Here is a 17,485-nt window from a genome sequence, read left to right on the forward strand (position 1 = left end):
CTACCATATTAGGCATTTACGAGATGCATGCAGCAGGGTTGTGTAAATCCTCTCTGGCCGCCTCCCCGGTGTGGAGTGAAACTGGCCCGGCGCAGCCAGGCCCGGCCCAGCTCCGGCCAAACATCAGGACTCACCAGAGCCATGTTGGAAGACACTCTCTTCCTGCTGTGGGAAACCGTCTCTCTGCTTGGCCTCGTCTTTTAGTTACTGAGCCAGCTTTTAATTCTACCACAATGTGTCCATTATCCATGACATCCCTTTGAGAATATTTAGCTGGTAACGTTTTAGACTGGTGAGGTTCCCTGGGTATTTCTGAAGCACGAGTTTCGTAAAAAAAAGGCTTTACAAACAAATTTGAGTTGAATTGCTATCCGCCTGCCTGTCGAGGCCAAAATGATCATTTATGTTTCTCTCTGTTTAAGGAAAACTCATCTTTGTCAACAAAATAATAATATCATTATCTAGCCTATATAAAACAATTATGCAGCAGATCTTCCAACTTCGAATGCCATAATCAGAGTGAAGTTAATGTTAGTCTACTGTAGGGTATCTCTTTTTAAGCACACTGGCCTGGGATCTGATAAATCCTGGAAGCTATCGTTTATGAGTGAGACAGGAGGGGGAGAAAACAATGGGACAGGGCCAAACCGCTGATTGTTCTTCACTGTCTGTTGGCCGGAGGGAGACGCAGCCCAAAGCCGAGCCTGCCTTGTATTAGAGATAGCTGGCTGCATGTTGTCGGGCCCAGAATTCTCATATTTCTTACAAGATGGCAAAATCGTTTTTTTTCTCTTTGCAAGATGGATCACAGAATTATTACTTTTCTTTGCTTTTCTCATCATGCCCTACGCAGTCCTATCCGTTGTGAACTGCAGCTGAGTCAGAGACAGCGAGTTGGAAGGGATGGGAAGGGCGTGGGCTGCAGGCCGCGTGATAGAAACCGTCTTGGAGCCAAAGAAGCGTGAGAATGGTGTAGTGTGGCTGCATGGCGCCCGACCAAAAGACCCCACTTGATGCTGCAGACTACAAACTACAGAAATGGCCATGGACACGCATTCTCACACAACCGCCCCAGCTGTTTGCTAACTTCAGTGGCTGTTAGCAGCTTTTCCACTTACAGGCGCTTCATGGACTGAAGATGAGAGAAGGTTCCCAGGACTAGATGGGTGATTCTGTTGTTGTGCAAAAACCTGCAGGGACAAAGAGGGAGAGAGAGAGAGTCAGATGATGACCGTCAGCTAGCTGGGTTGAAACTGGGTTCAGCAGTCAAACTTTACCATTTAGTTTCATGAGTTGTTCCTATGGCTATCACAGTAAACAAACATGGTTATTGAAACATGAGGATGGTGTACATTTTGAGTGAAATAACAGTTTTCTGGAATAACCCTTTTGAAGTGAGCTGTCCGAGCTAATAATAGTGGCTATTTTGAACACATTTTTGAGGACGTGCCCTCTGATAATATCATATTCCATTTTCCATATGGGAAAATGAAATACGATCACGTTCCCAGACATGCTATGAACGCTCAAGTTGACGACCCTCGAGACTCTTTTTCGCTGAAAGCAGACGTCAAACAAACAGTCCTGTTTACGGAAGGATCCGCCCCTGAAGCGTCTCCCCCAGAAATGTTCACTTTTATTCGAAATAGCCATAGATCAGAAACAGCTGTGACGCATTCTTCCTCTTCTATCTCTATCTGCGGAAAGCTGATCTGCAGTCATGCTCTTGGCGGGCCACCTCCCTCGCCCGAAGTGACTGCTTTGTCCGTGGCCATGGAGATATTCCCTAACAAGCGATCCGGAGAGCGTGCACCTGGGAATTCCTCCCTGTTTCGTTTGCAGGTGTCCCTCCTTCTCCTCGCCCTCTCCAGGGAATGGGGAGTATATGGATATAGCGGGACTCCAGGCAATGGCCCGTAAACAGGGATAATGAAAGTGGAATTTAACACGGCTCCCCTCAACACTCTTGACATCTGGTTGAGAGTGTGAAAAGCAGAGGCGATATTACGTCTGCACCTTGACCGGACAGTTTATGTCCAGTGGGTTCACAGGCAGGGCTGGGAAGTAACAGATTACGTGTAACAGCATTGTACTAATATGAGTGCAAGAAAACAGAAATTACAGGTACTAAAGAAACATAGTGATAAGATTAGAATTTTTTGTTAGGCAAATAGTTGATTGTTTTATTACACAGATGTTTGAAGGGGAATACGTACATTTTGGTTGTGAGATTATGGAAAGTCAAATTGTCCTTTTTAACACAATATTCTATGGATTTTTGAGGACATTCCTATCCTCCTATGCTTGCAATTAGCTCAATTCAGTGCTTAATGAGGCCAATGTGTTCTCAATCCTCAGTCCAATCCTGGACGTTGATTTGAATCTGATGTGATCTCATTCAATTCCCCAGGTTTGTGTGACTGATTGTCCCAGTGTGATCTTGTTCGGAAGGCCATAGTAGTCAAATTAGAAAAATAGACAAGAAGAACATTTCCCAATAAATTTCCTTACAAAGTTGTATACAACTGAACCTAATGAGGACTGAGTCAAAGTCAGAGATAAACCCCTAGGATCTGCCATCCCCACTGTTCCCATTGCTGTTTAAACCAAGAAGAAAACAACATCTTCAACAGACCAATAGAGCAAAGAGACTAGTTAGGAGGCAATCAGCTGTCCTAATTTATAGAAGGCATTTCGCTGCATTCTTGAAGGTCTTCTGCAGGTCATTCCAGCGTCATGGCAAACAAAGTTTGAACTTGCCTGACGTGACACTCAATTCCATACCAAGTACATCATGCTCGTCATTGCTTTTCTAAGTCTGGTTTCTATAAAATGTCCTGCTTTGTAAACTCTGAATCCAGCTGGTGGCTGGTGGATCTATAAATCTATGGGTTTATATGAGAAAATTAAGTTTGGAAAAAGCTATTTGCTTCTGGGATAGTTTATATAAAAATCAGCAAAATCTTTCTGATTTGTGTGTGAAATGGGCAAGTTGTACGAATGAATATCTTGGGTGGAAGGTGAGAGGGTGAACTTACAGTCGCTCCAGCTTTGGTAGGTGAGTGAACGATTCTGGTTCCAGCGACTCGATGTTGTTGAAGTGCAGGTACCTGGAGGAGAACAAAGCATCGACACAGCACAGTAAAATTGGATTAGGGTGCCCCCACCAGCTAAATAGAATTTCAGTTTCCTAGTAGCTTATGTGGATGGAATGCCCCTAAGTGGTGGGTTGACGAGACTACTAAAGAGTTCCTCACCCAAAGACCTGTTCACCTGTCCATCCCTGGCACATTTACTGCTCAAGTAGCAGATCTTCAGAAAGGGTGATATTTAGCTGTAACTGAGTGCAGACAGGCCGAAGGAATTTGTAGGCATTCATCCTAGACAGTTGATATACAGGGTCTGAAATTCTATGGCTGAAGGCTAACTTTAAAATGAAATTGCCCAACGGTGAAAAGCACGAACACCGACTATCTTATGGAATGCAAACATAATTTATGCCCCCGAAACCCTTTGAGCCGAGAAAGCATAAATCAGACCATATGCCAACAAATAAAAGGTTAGGGAAATGAAATCCAACTGATGGCTATATGGTAACTGTAAGGGTTCAGTTGGGTATGTGCTTATTTAGACAGGGAAAGCAACAATCAAAGCAGCTGCAGCAGCAAAACAGAAAGACACAGAAAGACTTAAGCAGAACATAGATCGACAACTGTATGCAGCACAGAATGCAATAAATACCCCTCTGCATGTCTTCCAAACAAGAAAATCCATCTTATTGTTGTCTGCTAGCACATCTCAAGTTTTGACACAGTGCCATGTTTTCACAAGCTGCACTGGACGCCCAACATGATGCCTTTGACTGGAAAAGACCATTAAAGGGTGTTGCCTAAAATATGTGCTGTAAAGGGGCCAGAGTATGACCCAGGACAACACAACACAATCCAGACAGCCATGCTAAATGACTGAGAGAGACACAAAAAAGGTTTAATAGTGCCAAGAGTAAACTTCCCTTACAGCCTCGAGTCCCCATTCAGGATAAATGAGCGTCCCACACCAGTTATTTCATCAACTATTCACCGCCCAACATAGACTTTACAAGTCTAGATAGCAGCGGAATGAAATGGAACCACTTAACTATTGTTTTAAGTGTGTTGAAGAGGACTAGAAACACCACCTACTTTGCATTCATTCATTCGTTCTGACACTTAGTGAGCATTTGGCCACAAATTGTGATGTGTGATCTTTATATGCTCAACAACAAACCCGCTAGCACGCTTGTGAAACACCAACAGTTGAATGGTGGTGGCGGTGGGGGGGCTATAGGAATGCATATGTGTTGAAGTCATTGCAGCTATACCAGTCTGTTTATTCCTTGAAGCTTTGGCATCTGCTGCCCGGTGGAGATGTAGGGGGACCATTAAAGCGTATGCAATCTGGCTCAGAACTTGTCACCCACACATAAAACCCTTCATTACTGTAGCAAAACTCAAAACAGCTGCAAGACACGGAGCCTAAAGTTGAAATTGGTTTTGCTTGGTGAATTAGCCATTTGTTCTCTGTTGATGCGGTTACAGTGAGGCACAGTATGTTACAGTCTCCTCCAAGGGTTAAGCAAGCCTAATTTGCTGAGAAGTTGCATGTCAGCCATATTGGTTGTGGTAACCACACACTGGCCCATAGAGCCATAGCTAAAGTTAGCCTGCAGCTATACACTACAGTGGCCATTTCCTCTAATCAACAGTGGTCACAGAAATTCAATTACCAATCTGTAAATACAGTCATATCTTTAAAACACATCAATCAAACAAGCTAAAAAAGATGAAACAACAGATTAGTGATGTATTGTAGAAGCAACAGAGAACTAACAATTTCCTGAGTCTCATACCAGCAGCATGTCTCCAGTTTCATCACATGGACTTCACATAGATAATGCACAGAAAGGTTTCTGAGCAATAAAGACAATACTAGTGCACATCACAGCATCACAGCACAAGATCTCACATTTAAAAAAAAGTTGTGCAGAAGAGTGGTGACTTCAGTTGTAGCATAGATGTGATGCAAGTCAAGCTTGGCTGTAAAAGTAGAAGCTGAGGCTCCAGCTTGAGCCCATGAGAAGCCAAGTCTACTTCGCTAGCACCGGGCTAGATACCATGCTTTGTGCTTCACAAGGGGGCAGCGCACGTCTGTCATCGCGACCACAAGACATGCGCCTCATGCAAAGGGGTCAAACGGGGTCAGCGCGGCATACAAGGGTGGATGCACACACGGCATGCATGGTGGCGGCGGGAAAGTGGATAGAGGGGCGTGTGTGTGTGTGTGTGGGGGGGGGGGGGAGCACTGGTGTCACTTTTCATGAAGAATAACTGAACAGAGCTATCATGATACCTCTGTAAGGCCTACATAGTCAAGTACTCATAAGAATCATGCCATATTTGCCAACGTGTCACATTTTGTGATCTGTGATTAACTTATGGCACCTTTAACACCATATGAGTTAGCTTATAAATGGCTTATGACTGTGCAGGTCTTACCAGGCTTCATGAATCCCTTAAAGTACTCCTTCAAAGGAAAGGGGCGGGGGGGGGGGGGGGGGAGAGGTATTTTACAGACGGATAGATGGGACAGGAGATTGGAGGAGGAGCAGTAGGGCGAGCAGAAGGAAGAGGTGGACGAGGAAGTTGGTCACTTACAGTTGCTCAAGAGAGACAAGCCCCTTAAATGCTTGTCTGTCAATTGATTGGATTTCATTCTTGTACAAATAGCTGAAAGGAGAGACAATCAGTAACATTAGTAACACACACACACCCACACAGGATCATCTGAGTCCTCTCTGGTTATTAGGAGAGAGAATATAGAAAGGATCTTATCCAATGACCAAAGTCTTTTGACTTTCATTTTAAAGTGCTATGCATGTTGTGCTCCAACTTGTACATGTACTGCATATAGAAATGTTGAGCATTTAATTTAATTAGTGAGGCACGCATCCACACTTGCACTTCACATGGATATCACTAGTCATAAAACATACACAATAAAACACTCAGTATGCACGTTTAAAATTTAAGGTGAGACCAAATTTTCCAACTAATAACATGAAGAGCGCTGTCACATTTTCACTTCTCATTTCACACAGTATGCCCTCCACTCCACTGTTTGGACCAAACAAAGCAGAAATATGTACCCAAACACAAGTGCTTGAGTGCTTGATGGAATACTTTACAGATCATCGTACTTGGTGAGTGTTAATGATTAGTGTGAAACTGCACCAAACATCACATAGTAATAAAGTCCATATGGGCGAGAGCAATGCAAGTTATCACAACTCCCTCAGACTTTACCAGGAAAATAAGATAGTCTATATCACTCCTGGAATATTTGACTTAATTGTAGTTAATTATGGCCCACTTTTGGATTGTTTATCTTCATATTAACAATTATAATAATATCAAGGAATTGATACATGGTATGCACAGCTCAGAAAGGAACAAAGGGGTCACTAACACTTCTTAAATATTGACACATTGTTGTTAATATGGTCAGTGCATCAAAAACACAATCAGCTCATCAATCAAACAACACAAAAATGATGGTGTCACAAAAGCCTCGAGTGAGAGATCACACAAAAAACATCTTTGAACACTTTTTTCTTTGAATCTCAGCTTTTCTCAATGACTTCCACATTTGAACTTGCAACAGATTGAAGTAATACGAAGCCTGCATAGGATCAGAATGGTATCTCAGTACATCGAAAGACAAACACTGTTGACGTGTGCATGTTTTCCCTCCCTTATACATGCTAAAGAAATGTGACACTAGAAAAGCAATGGATTACAGCCATCTGTCCTTTCATCTCTCATCCCTTTCTTTTTTTCCCCCTAAGTCTGACTCTTTATAGACTTGATGAGAGATACAAATCTCCCCCCGGCAGATGTGACGCAGCATATGGAAAAATAAACATCGGCCTTCATCTTCTTTTTATCATCGCATGCGCTTCTCATCACTATTGCTTACTTACTATCACGTTTCTCACCAGAGAAGCTGTACGGTGAATGCACAAAAATCCATTCCATCATACTTAACTCGATCGAAATTGAGCTGAAAGCCACAATTAAGATGGTGACATCCGTGAGAGATGAACGGAAACTGATCATTCGTTGTCGCAGATGACCTTCTACTAGGAACAGATTCAAGTTTTCCACACTAAACAAAACATATTTTTTACATTTACATGCAGGGCCAATCCATCAAAAGTGGTCCAAAAGGCACTTTCTTTCTAAATTTTCAGTTTTGTTGATGGTGATGAGAGACATAACATCATACAGATGGTGATGAAACCTGATGATGAAAGTCTAATCTATCCACTATGGTGACACTGTAGCAACCAGGCTTGTTGTTCTAACACTTTGTGGATGGGTGACTGACTGAATAAATGGGCTTGAATGTTTGGCTTCGTCTTACAGGACTGGCTTGCAGGAGACTGAAGACTTTGCGGTTGACTGTAAAACACAGCTGACTGCAGTGTTGTGTGTACACAAGCTCGTGAGCAGGGGGGGGGTTGCATGGGAAACTGGACTCGGAAGCTGCGGGGTCAAATCTCAAGGGGACGAAGACTGAAGGGCTTCAATAACCTAAAAAACCTTTGTGGTTACCTACTTATCAAACAGTAGACAGTGCGAACTTAACTGACCCGCCATTAACAAGAAAATATGTGCTGTTAAAACCACATGAGAGAAATCACTCATGTTCCTTAATGTCTGCTGCATTCTTGAACAGGACCCAACAGTATACTCCCTGACTGACCTTGATTACCTAATCGAATTACAAGCCTGTGCTAGTCTCAAACTCAAACTTAATGTCCTAAACAACATTCACAGAAACAACAAGAGCTATACATATACGTACTAGGTCAAGGTCCAGCTGGGAAATTACATGTCAATGTACTTTGACACCAGGACCGAATAAAGAATCACTGTGTTCCTACAGTGAAAACACCCTGCTGGACGCCTAACTGTCCTGCTATAATGTAATTGATAAATTGAGACTTGGTGAAGGATAAACATTAAAGGGATTTGAGACTTCAGGATTCCCACAATTAGATGCTTTGACCTCTATGTGACTCTTTTACGAGAGTGTGTGTGTGTGTGTGTGTGTGTGGGGTGGTACAGACTCCCGCCCGGCCAGTTCGGAGGACATGAAAGACGTCAGGGAGTGGGCTTTACTGGGGTCCAAAGGAAGGGAAGAGGTGAGGTGGGAGATACCATCTAGCCCCCAGCTATAGTGCACTGGAATCATAGGTAAAGGAGAAGGGAGGGGATGAGGGGTGGGGTGTGGTGGAGGGGGCACCTTGTCCTAATCACAAGGGTTGGGGCAATGGTGCTGGCTTCAGATTACCTCTGCTTTAAAGGGAGAGGGGCCCTGTAATTAAAACAACCCCTAAATGGCAACGGGAGTCAATTATAGCATGAGGAGACGGGACGTTTGTGGGGACAGAGTGTGTATGTGTGTGTGATTTGAAGAGAGAGAGAAAAAGAAAGAGATTGGCACGTCCCCTCTTGCCACTCTCCCTTGTCGAGCAGAGCTAATAGGCCGATCCCATAACTAGCAAGCTGGTGCCCAATGCTTGTCCAAGATGTTTGCTGGGTGGTGATGTAAACTTACGTCATGTTACTTCTATCCTCTTTGGGCCTTTCTCGGTTGTTTCTGCTAATATCTTTTGGCACCATCAGCCATCAGACAGACTGACGCAGACAACTAACATTGTCTAATCGGACACAACAGAAAACATGACATCATCTTTGGCCCCTAAATCAGGCAAAACGTCTCACCCAACACAAACAAAACAATAAAAAGCCTATTAAAAACTCAAAAAAGTAGTTCCTAAGACCTTAGACGACCTACTAACTTGTCTAACCTTGGGGGCAAGGGTGACGTTAATCGAGAGAATGCAGAGAAATCAGACTGCGGTGGAGGGGATTTTAGACATTCTTACTGTATGTACTTGTAAGCACAGACAGCACCCCCGCCACAACTGAGGCTGCTGGGTTTGTAATGGCGGTGACTAACAAAGTGAGGAAACTAGCTGTGCAACAGAAAGCCCCAGGCTGCACATCAAACCCACCTCTGTTCTCCACACTGCCTCCAGGTCAGGACATCCAGACAGATAAGTACAGAGGATCAGACAAAGGCTACCTTTTCATTGATGCGTTTTCCCTGAACTGACACTGATACATTTTCTCTGACGGGGCAGTCTAGCAACGTCCGCTCTCAGCCACTTTTGCAGCCGGCAACTGTGTTTTCTTTTTGTGACAGAAGTCTTAGACGTGTTTCGCCACGCTGTCTCTTCAGCTGACAAAGCAAAGGGTGAATTACTTCAACAGCGGCCTTTTGCCTATTGAGTCTGACGGGACAAAAATGCTGCCACATTTTGTCAAAATCCATCCCTTGACCTCCAAAGCAAAACAAAACTGACATGAGGCCAACTCACAGATATTTGAGGTTTTCCAGGTCTTCAAATGCCCCCCTGGGGATCCTTCGTATATGATTGTTGTTGAGGAGGCTGTCAAGCAAAGAAAACAGAGATTATTATGCGGTTTTAAGATGTATCACAAGTGGTACTGAGTTCATTCTTAACTAATCCTAAGTGGAGCGTGCTTCTGTATTCCTGTGTCAACACACGATGCAGTAAAAGACACGTGTCATCTCCAAGATGTTTGAATCAGTTGACCTCTGACCTCTGGCACAGTAAAAACTTGGAGGAGTTGTTGGGGGCATCTGGTTCAGTTCCTTCACACAATTTCAATTTGTTCTGCAGTTTGAAATCACCATGGGATAGAAGCTGGATGTAATTTCAAACGGTTGTCATTGCCTTCTATGTAATTCTGTGCAGCCTGACAAACAAAGCATTGTTTTTTTCCTCCTCTATGTGGTGCCACAGGAACCACAACAATCAAGAAACTGCTAATTCATGTCAGAAGCATTTGACCTAGTTTGGATCTAATTCAACAAAATGCTGTCTTATGTGCACCCAAACAAATGTGAATAGCCCCCTGCATTTAGATCTAGGGTGACAGAATTTGTCACAGGCTGACTCCAGAGAAGACAAATGGCTTTCCCTCCAAACGGACAGCTATTTCTGTCTGTACAGCACCAATATTGGACACGTCTCTGTGGTTCAAAGGCTGCTAGACTTTAGGACGTGTTATTCTTCAGTCTGTGGAACCAGAGCTTGAAACCATGAAGAGCTGTTCAGGATATAAGGCCCGCAACAGTCTGCATGGCTGGCTGTCTGATAGGAAAAGCTGGGCTTTTCTCTTGCCTTAAGGGAATTTTCTTTCCTTTGAAATTAAATCTAAACCATTGTGCTCATGCCTTGCACATGTTGACTAGTGTCTATTCTAGATATATAATTGGATGTGGATCAATGCATCTTCACTTTCATATATTCACAACACTGTTTTTACTGATGCTTTCAAATGTGAGGTAGCTGTTACTTAATCTTTACTGTTCTCTACCTCACTCCATGCACAACAGGCATGGGTGAGAAAACATCTGAATAATGGTTTCAAATATTTGAATAAGGTGAGGTATGCTTGATTTATTATGCTAGTCAGTCAAACAGCCTGAATGTGGGCCTATTACTTGCAAGATAAGCTGACTCATGTTACTTCAAAAATTCCAAAAAAAAGGTAACTGAGCTAATATTTTACCCATGTCGAATGCAAAGGCTCGTCGGTAACATTTTTGCCTTATTAGCTTAGCAATGCCCCATCTAGCAGGCCGGACATATGATAAATGGCCCAGCGAGTGAAGTGGAAAAATAAATTCCTCACAGATTATGAGCTGACCTACATGTGTGAAACCACAGCAGAACAGAGAGCAAGAATTTGTCTGTGAGTGCACTGCAAACAGGACTTTCTAGGGAAGAAATGGCAATCAATCCATGGTTTGTTATTTTAAGGCAATGGGATTAAAGCCTTGAATTCTCTTATGAACCAGGTGCCATTAATAATTTCCCACTGGACGTCATTTGGGAAGCAATCAACAAAGACAAAGACTTACAGTGTGTTGAGGTTTTTTAGTCGTCTGAAGGAACCAGGTTGTAAATCCTTGATTTTGTTGAACCTCAGGTCTCTGTGGAGCAGAAGAAAAACAGCTGATCAGACACTCAACAGTAAGGGCTTATATCATTTGTTTAAATTAAAAATCGTGCAGGTGGGTCTCAAACTTAATTTCAGAAATGTATCAATGCCTGTGACACTTAACAAAACAATCCATTCTTAAGCTGTACATACATTCAATATTTATCACTGGAAGTAGAGTCAGGTCCCTTAATGTCGGCCAACACATTTTTGCATGAACATGAGTCCACAGCGCAGCCATCATGCAATAATTACGAAGCATGATAATTGCACACATTACTCATCTCACAAGAATGCCATTTGTCAAGCTTTAATCATGAGGGTAGATTTATATAACATTTGCCCTAAAGATAACAATTATTAGGCCAGTTGTGGCAGTCAGCAGGTTTTAGCATCGCTCTCCTTGAACTTCCTTATTTAAAGAGGCTGCGTAATGATATACAATACGGCCTGACATGACACTAATCACTCCCGGTCTTATAACAAATGACTTAGCGTGTCATGATAGGCCTGTGAGACTTCAGTGACAGGCTAACGAGCTTTGTCTGAAATAATACTGCGATAAGCTCCGTTGAGGTTAAATCATTCTTAACCCCTCTGTGGCATAACCGGCCACAGAGAGACACGTTGTCCCGTTGTGTGAAATCTGAACATTTCTGAACAATGAGGTTATGTTTGTGGAACTTAGCCTTTAAGTCATTTGACCTTCAGCTGAGTCATTTGCTATATGTATTTTCACAAGAAAAAAAGGTAAGTGGAACCAGCTATTCATATGAGAACAGTTGAGTCTTCATCAATGGTCTGCAAACCCAACCCTAACCCATTATCTACCCGTCTAAGGTCTTTTCTGATAAAGAAAAGCTGGTGCTATAACCCACCCCGACTACAATAAGCAGTCCTGCAGTGTTTGACCCAGCATGGCAGCCTGAGAGCCTTCAGCCACAGAGATGAAGAGAGCATTTTGATGGAGCCACAAAGCAGATAGGTTTATCACTGCAGTGAGGAAAGGGAGGACTAGATCAGCTTTCCTCCTCTAGGAAGCTCGACTCCCCCGGTAACAACTAGCATTGTCTACCAGCATTCTTGTTAGACCGCTGACCTTACAAAGTAAATACTGGGTCACCAAGACATAACATACTTCACTGATCACGCAAAACTGTCAACAAGACATGCGGATGGGAATCCTGACGCCACTAAAAATCCATATCTTTCAATTTGGAAGCAAAGAAAAATAACTTGGTTATTGTTGCTCCTTTATTTTTAATGAGATCTGACACAACCTTTCGTGTTATGAAATCAATCCCGAGCATGCGGATTTAATTCAGTATAAGCTTTACATTCACGTTGCCTGGTTGCCTGCATGCACAATAGGCAAAGGAGCCAAATCATAAAAACTATACATTCCTGAATTTTTGCTTTCTCATGTTTCTCAGATGTGGGCCAAATAACAAAATCAACTGATTTCATAGCCAGTGAAATGTTTATGGGTCACTCGCTCTGTAAAAGCCCCTGCATATGGATCCAATCACGGTCAGCCCAACTTTTCATATGCTCACTTCCTTTCATATAGGCTGTGGAGCTAGTGTAGGAATCCAGCGTCTATCAGAAAGACGCTTCCTGTAACTGACATACTTTGTGCGGAGCCTCCTTCCACTAAATCTGAAGTTATATAATACTGTTGTTTCTGGCACCGCCTTAAGTAGGTGAGAATTAAATTCCATTATGCTCTTGATGTCAAGGTTAGAATTCGAGAGGAAATGACTGCATAGCTGACCACAAATCTAAATTAATCGGCAGCTTCTGAACTGTGGCTACAAAAGAAACTCACAACGAGAGATTTGGGCGAAAAGTTTGAACGAGAGCGCTTTACGTGATCGGGTTTCATGCGTTTGGGGCGCTCGGGGAGCGGGTTTGTCGAAAAACCCTGTAAAACGGGGAGGGGGAGGGGCGTCCTCCGTGGAAAGAACAGGGATCACTGCGAGGTGAAGAGGTGCAGCGCCCTTAGGAAAACATCTTTCTGCAGGCGGCGGGCCCTGGGGTGCAGAGTGCACCGCCGGGGCATGCTGAGGCAGGGTGCTGTCCTACCCGCCTGCCTCCAGGTCTGAGGGGATGAAGGTACAGAAGGGGGGGGGGGGGGGGGGTTGAGCCCAGCTACACGCCAGTTCACGCAGCACCCACCTGAATTTCAGACATGAGACCAAGAGGTATGTGTAAGAGTGAAGATGAAGGAGTTTTCTTCAGTGTTCATTCAAAGCTTCACCTTGCATTGTCTGAAACAGTATCCACCTCACTTCACAAAGGGATAATTATAGTAGATGTGAAAAGTCAACTTTATAGCTACAGATACCAGATACACTTAGCAGGTAGGTCCAAAACCCCTGAAGAAACAGTTTTTACCACGACTACGCCCAAGATTGATAGCTGTGGATGAATGATGACTTTGTTAACTGAACCACTTGCCCCTGTTGGTGGATGTGTTCTTTTGACTCTACTGTGTGTATGCGCATGTGTGTGTGTGTGTGCGTGCACTCGCATGGTTGAGATGACTATATTCCTTTTTACACTAACTACAGTCGAGAGGAGTGTTGTATTGAAGATGTCAGTGATGATCCTTCTACATACTCTACTTGCGGCATTTAGGCCTAAGTACAATACAAATTCATAAGATCTAAGCAAAAGTCATTTTGTAACAAGCATTTGGGCAGTCAGCAGTTGTTTTTAGCCATCAGTAAACAGGAAATAATTGACTATACAATGCCAGAGGAGGGAGATGGTCTGAAAAGCTGCTGCATGATGGTTTATCATCAGGGGGTGAGAAACTGCAGGGAAGGAGAATGAGTCAGTTCATAGGAACAGGAAAACAGGAACAAGTATGGCAGAAGTGTAGTAAACAAATTGTTATCTCTGTTGATGCATTTATGCAAGATTCCTCAACAAATACTTCATTCAGCAACCAGAAACTGTTGTCACAAAAAAAGTGAGCACAGATCGCTGAACATTTTATGGTATTTGTTCCGGGACTCACTGAATGAGTCTGTTAACTCGCATTAATGTGTTTTGATGGCACTGTGCCAGAGGGAACTATAAAACACCAAAGCTAAAACAAGCCCGGAGAAGAGTTACTCTCACAGACTATTTTAGGTTTTGCCCAAACAAAGAGCCTGAAAGCGAACAAGTAATGAAGGAACCACGGGAACTTGGCGACAATGGTTTTGATACAATGAAGACAGTACAATAGATCGTTTGATTTCTGTCTGAAAACAACAAATCTTGCAGTTCACCCACACAAAATGGTAGGCTCATAATTCAACATGCCATGCTGATAAGGATACACAACAGTGAGAGAAAATGGGCTAATTGTTTTTCAAGGGACTGAATGCATGATTTTGCTGTGAAGTCACTTTGTTATGATTGCAGCCTTTTGGGATAAACTAAGTCTTACATTTCTCAATGGATAATTAGAATGGCCTATTTAGACTGGACAATGCTGACAATTTGTCCCTGGTATTTTGGATACAGTGTGCCTGAGACAGCATAACTTTGTCCCCCTACAATGGACTTACACCACCTATTGGTCAATGGTGTCACCAAAAACATGAATCGTTCCAACTGGCGATGGTTCCGGCTGAGAGCGGCCATTCTCTGTTAAGGTGCTTGACAAACCTACTGAGGTCTGGTGGAATACAACCGCTCAGGTTTTACAGTCCTCATGCAGCACATGAGGATCTGCAGCAGCTGAGCTCAAGCAGATACAGATTTTGGCACAGTTGCAAGAGTCCTCAAGAGAACACACAGTGGCATTATGGAAAACATATCAGAGCAAAGATGAAGCTCCACCTGCCAAAGGCACAAGTATGAAAGGCCACTCACCCCTCCTCTCCTCAGATTACAACAATGGAGTTTAAATCCACAGAGGAGGACAACAAGGTGATCGAACAATAAAAAGAATCTCAATGACTTCTGTATTTGTGTGTAACTGTAAGAAACTAAGTTTTTTTCCAGAGGGCATTTTTTTGCCCCCTTGATCTGATTTTTAGGGCCATTTTGGTGCTTTTCAGAGGAAATTTATTGAACTGTGAAATAATACAGTTGCACGGAATATTGGCAAATAATAATGTGAACCAGGTGAAACACAAAAAATGGCACTCCAAATTATCCGTTGTATTCGTTTTCGCCCCCTCATTTATGATTTCACAGGCATTTTATGAACTTTCAATGGCATTTTTTGCCTCAAACTCCTGTTAATTTGTGACCCTACTTTATGTGCGTGTGCGCCCGGATTCAACATTAGCTATGTGATTGATCTAAGGCCTTGAGCACATCTGTCTTTTCTCAGACAATAGTGACACTGACAAGCAACCATGTGCCTTCTGAGCCTGGCGCCTCAGTGCAACTTCAACACGCTATACATCTTGTGAGGTTTCACACACACTCTGAGAGAGCTCACAAGTCTGAGAGTAGATACAAAACACACACGCAAGGGTCCTGATACAGTACAATGTCAATGACAACATTGGGGAACAGGATGCAGTGCTGCTCTGGGTTCTAGCAGGTTGGCCGCCCACCCAGTCTTCACGATTCCACATGGGAAATTCCACTGAGCAAATGGCCAGGGTGATAAGAGCCCCGTGCCTGATACCACACCGGCTGTGATTACAAACTGACACATGGCGAGGCAACTTTCCCGCCAAAACAGCCCATCAGAATGATGAGTCCTGATGTTGGACAACAGGGTTCGACAATATGGGTTCTTTGAAGGCCAATACCAATATTTTTGTATTGAAGCTGCTGGTAGCCAATATTTTGTGCTGATATTCAATATCTTTGAAATTTGACCATTTCCATGGCAAAAAATTACACGTATTCTTATCTGAATCTTATTCTTATTCTTGGCAGGGTGGAAACGCCTCTGAAACAGCTTAACAGGGTGCCGTTAAGTAACTGTAAGTTACTGTATGTCAGTTTTCACCTGGCTACTTTATGCAGCTTGTCAGAGTAAAATGGATCCTTCGCCATAAGCCACAACAACAGACGCATCCTTCTCCTGTGAAGACATCTAATTGTATGTGATTGTGTCACTGATGCCGCTATATTAAGACAAGTAATGCTGTTGTCACTGTGGCTGGCGACATGCATAGTTTCTTATTCAAGTTTTAAACTAGTCAAAGCTCTCTCTCTTGTCGTCTCTAATCTCTCAGCGTGTCTTTATTTGGCTTTTTAAATGAATTGGAAAGGTAGCTGGTTGTCTGCCTAGTCTAGTTAATTTATGTGATGGAAGTGTTATTGGTGTGTTGGTCGGACTATGACCGTTTTGTGATCTCTGCCGTATTTTTTGGGTTGAAGTGCACATACTTGTGGCTGTTGCTTGCTGTGCTGGAGCAGTGTGTTGTGAGAGTTTGTAGCTCCAGCGTTGGATTATGACTAACTTGTGTTCCTCTGGTGTATATGTTGCGTTCTTGCTCGGAAATCATTATGTGTGTGAGAGTGAGGGCTATGAATTTTCCATTTGGAGAAGTGTTTGTAGTAGGCCTGTTTACCACGTAAAACTGATTCTCCAATATTGCTTGTATGCATCTGTCCGCCACCAATGTAGCCATATCTATAGCCATGGCATGTACCATACACAACAAAGTGAAAATATCTCTGTTTATTCACAGTCCAAAGAAAAATCATATGATGCTGCACCGTGCAAATGTGGACTGTAGCTGCTCGAAAAAAACTTCAGAAGAGGTTTCTGTAAATTCTTGTCTGAGCCACGACGAGGAGTGGACCTGGCTGATATCCAATTCCAGCTAGCATCTGAGTGCCATGTGTGGACCTCTCCCCTCTCTCTCTCTAGTCAGGGGAGTTGTTTGGCTGTGTGACACATGCCCAAGTGGGCTTGCCAAGGACTCTCGGGCGTGCGTGAGTCATTCTTAGTTAAACAAGAACATGGCTGGCTCCTCGCTTGGTTTCCCAGAGGAAGAACAGTGAACCAGGATCTCCAAACATGGCTGCAATGGCTTTCTGCGAAAGACATCCTGTATAAAAAGGACAAGAAGGATTTGTTTCTCATCAGGGGAGTGCTGGTGCGCAGCAAGAGCCGATCAAAATCCTACAGAGCCTGAAGGACTCGGATTGCTAAATGAGACTGAGGGCTATTGCAACTAAAATGGACTGAATACAACAATGGATAAAAGAGGGACTGATGCAAAAAAGTGAGAGCTACTGTATTTTGGTGGGCTTTTGAGTTAAGACACTACTATTAGGGAAAACTGACCAAATGGAGTTCAACAAAGGGATAGTGACACATAGAACAACTCAGCTAAGATCAGCCAGAATCCCCAACACTTTGCTTAGCATGG

The 17,485-nt window shown here is 43.2% G+C and overlaps 1 protein-coding gene across 2 annotated transcripts in view; it reads right to left on the bottom strand.

Moving 5' to 3' along the window:
- LOC139663916 (peroxidasin) overlaps window positions 1-17,485 on the bottom strand; it is a 51,315-nt gene that overhangs the window by 29,286 nt on the left and 4,544 nt on the right. For both annotated transcript variants that reach the window (XM_071542702.1, XM_071542701.1), the window contains exons 2-6: window positions 11,062-11,133; window positions 9,488-9,559; window positions 5,694-5,765; window positions 3,039-3,110; window positions 1,119-1,190 (exon numbers count right to left, since the gene is read on the bottom strand). In XM_071542702.1, the coding sequence (XP_071398803.1) occupies window positions 1,119-1,190; window positions 3,039-3,110; window positions 5,694-5,765; window positions 9,488-9,559; window positions 11,062-11,133 (360 nt within the window). The remainder of the gene's footprint in view (window positions 1-1,118; window positions 1,191-3,038; window positions 3,111-5,693; window positions 5,766-9,487; window positions 9,560-11,061; window positions 11,134-17,485) is intronic.

Source organism: Centroberyx affinis, unplaced genomic scaffold, assembly GCF_046629955.1.
Source record: "Centroberyx affinis isolate AG114_WGS23_722 - 3 ecotype Tasmania unplaced genomic scaffold, CSIRO-AGI_Caff_v1 ptg004162l_1, whole genome shotgun sequence".
NCBI classification, from domain to species: domain Eukaryota; kingdom Metazoa; phylum Chordata; class Actinopteri; order Beryciformes; family Berycidae; genus Centroberyx; species Centroberyx affinis.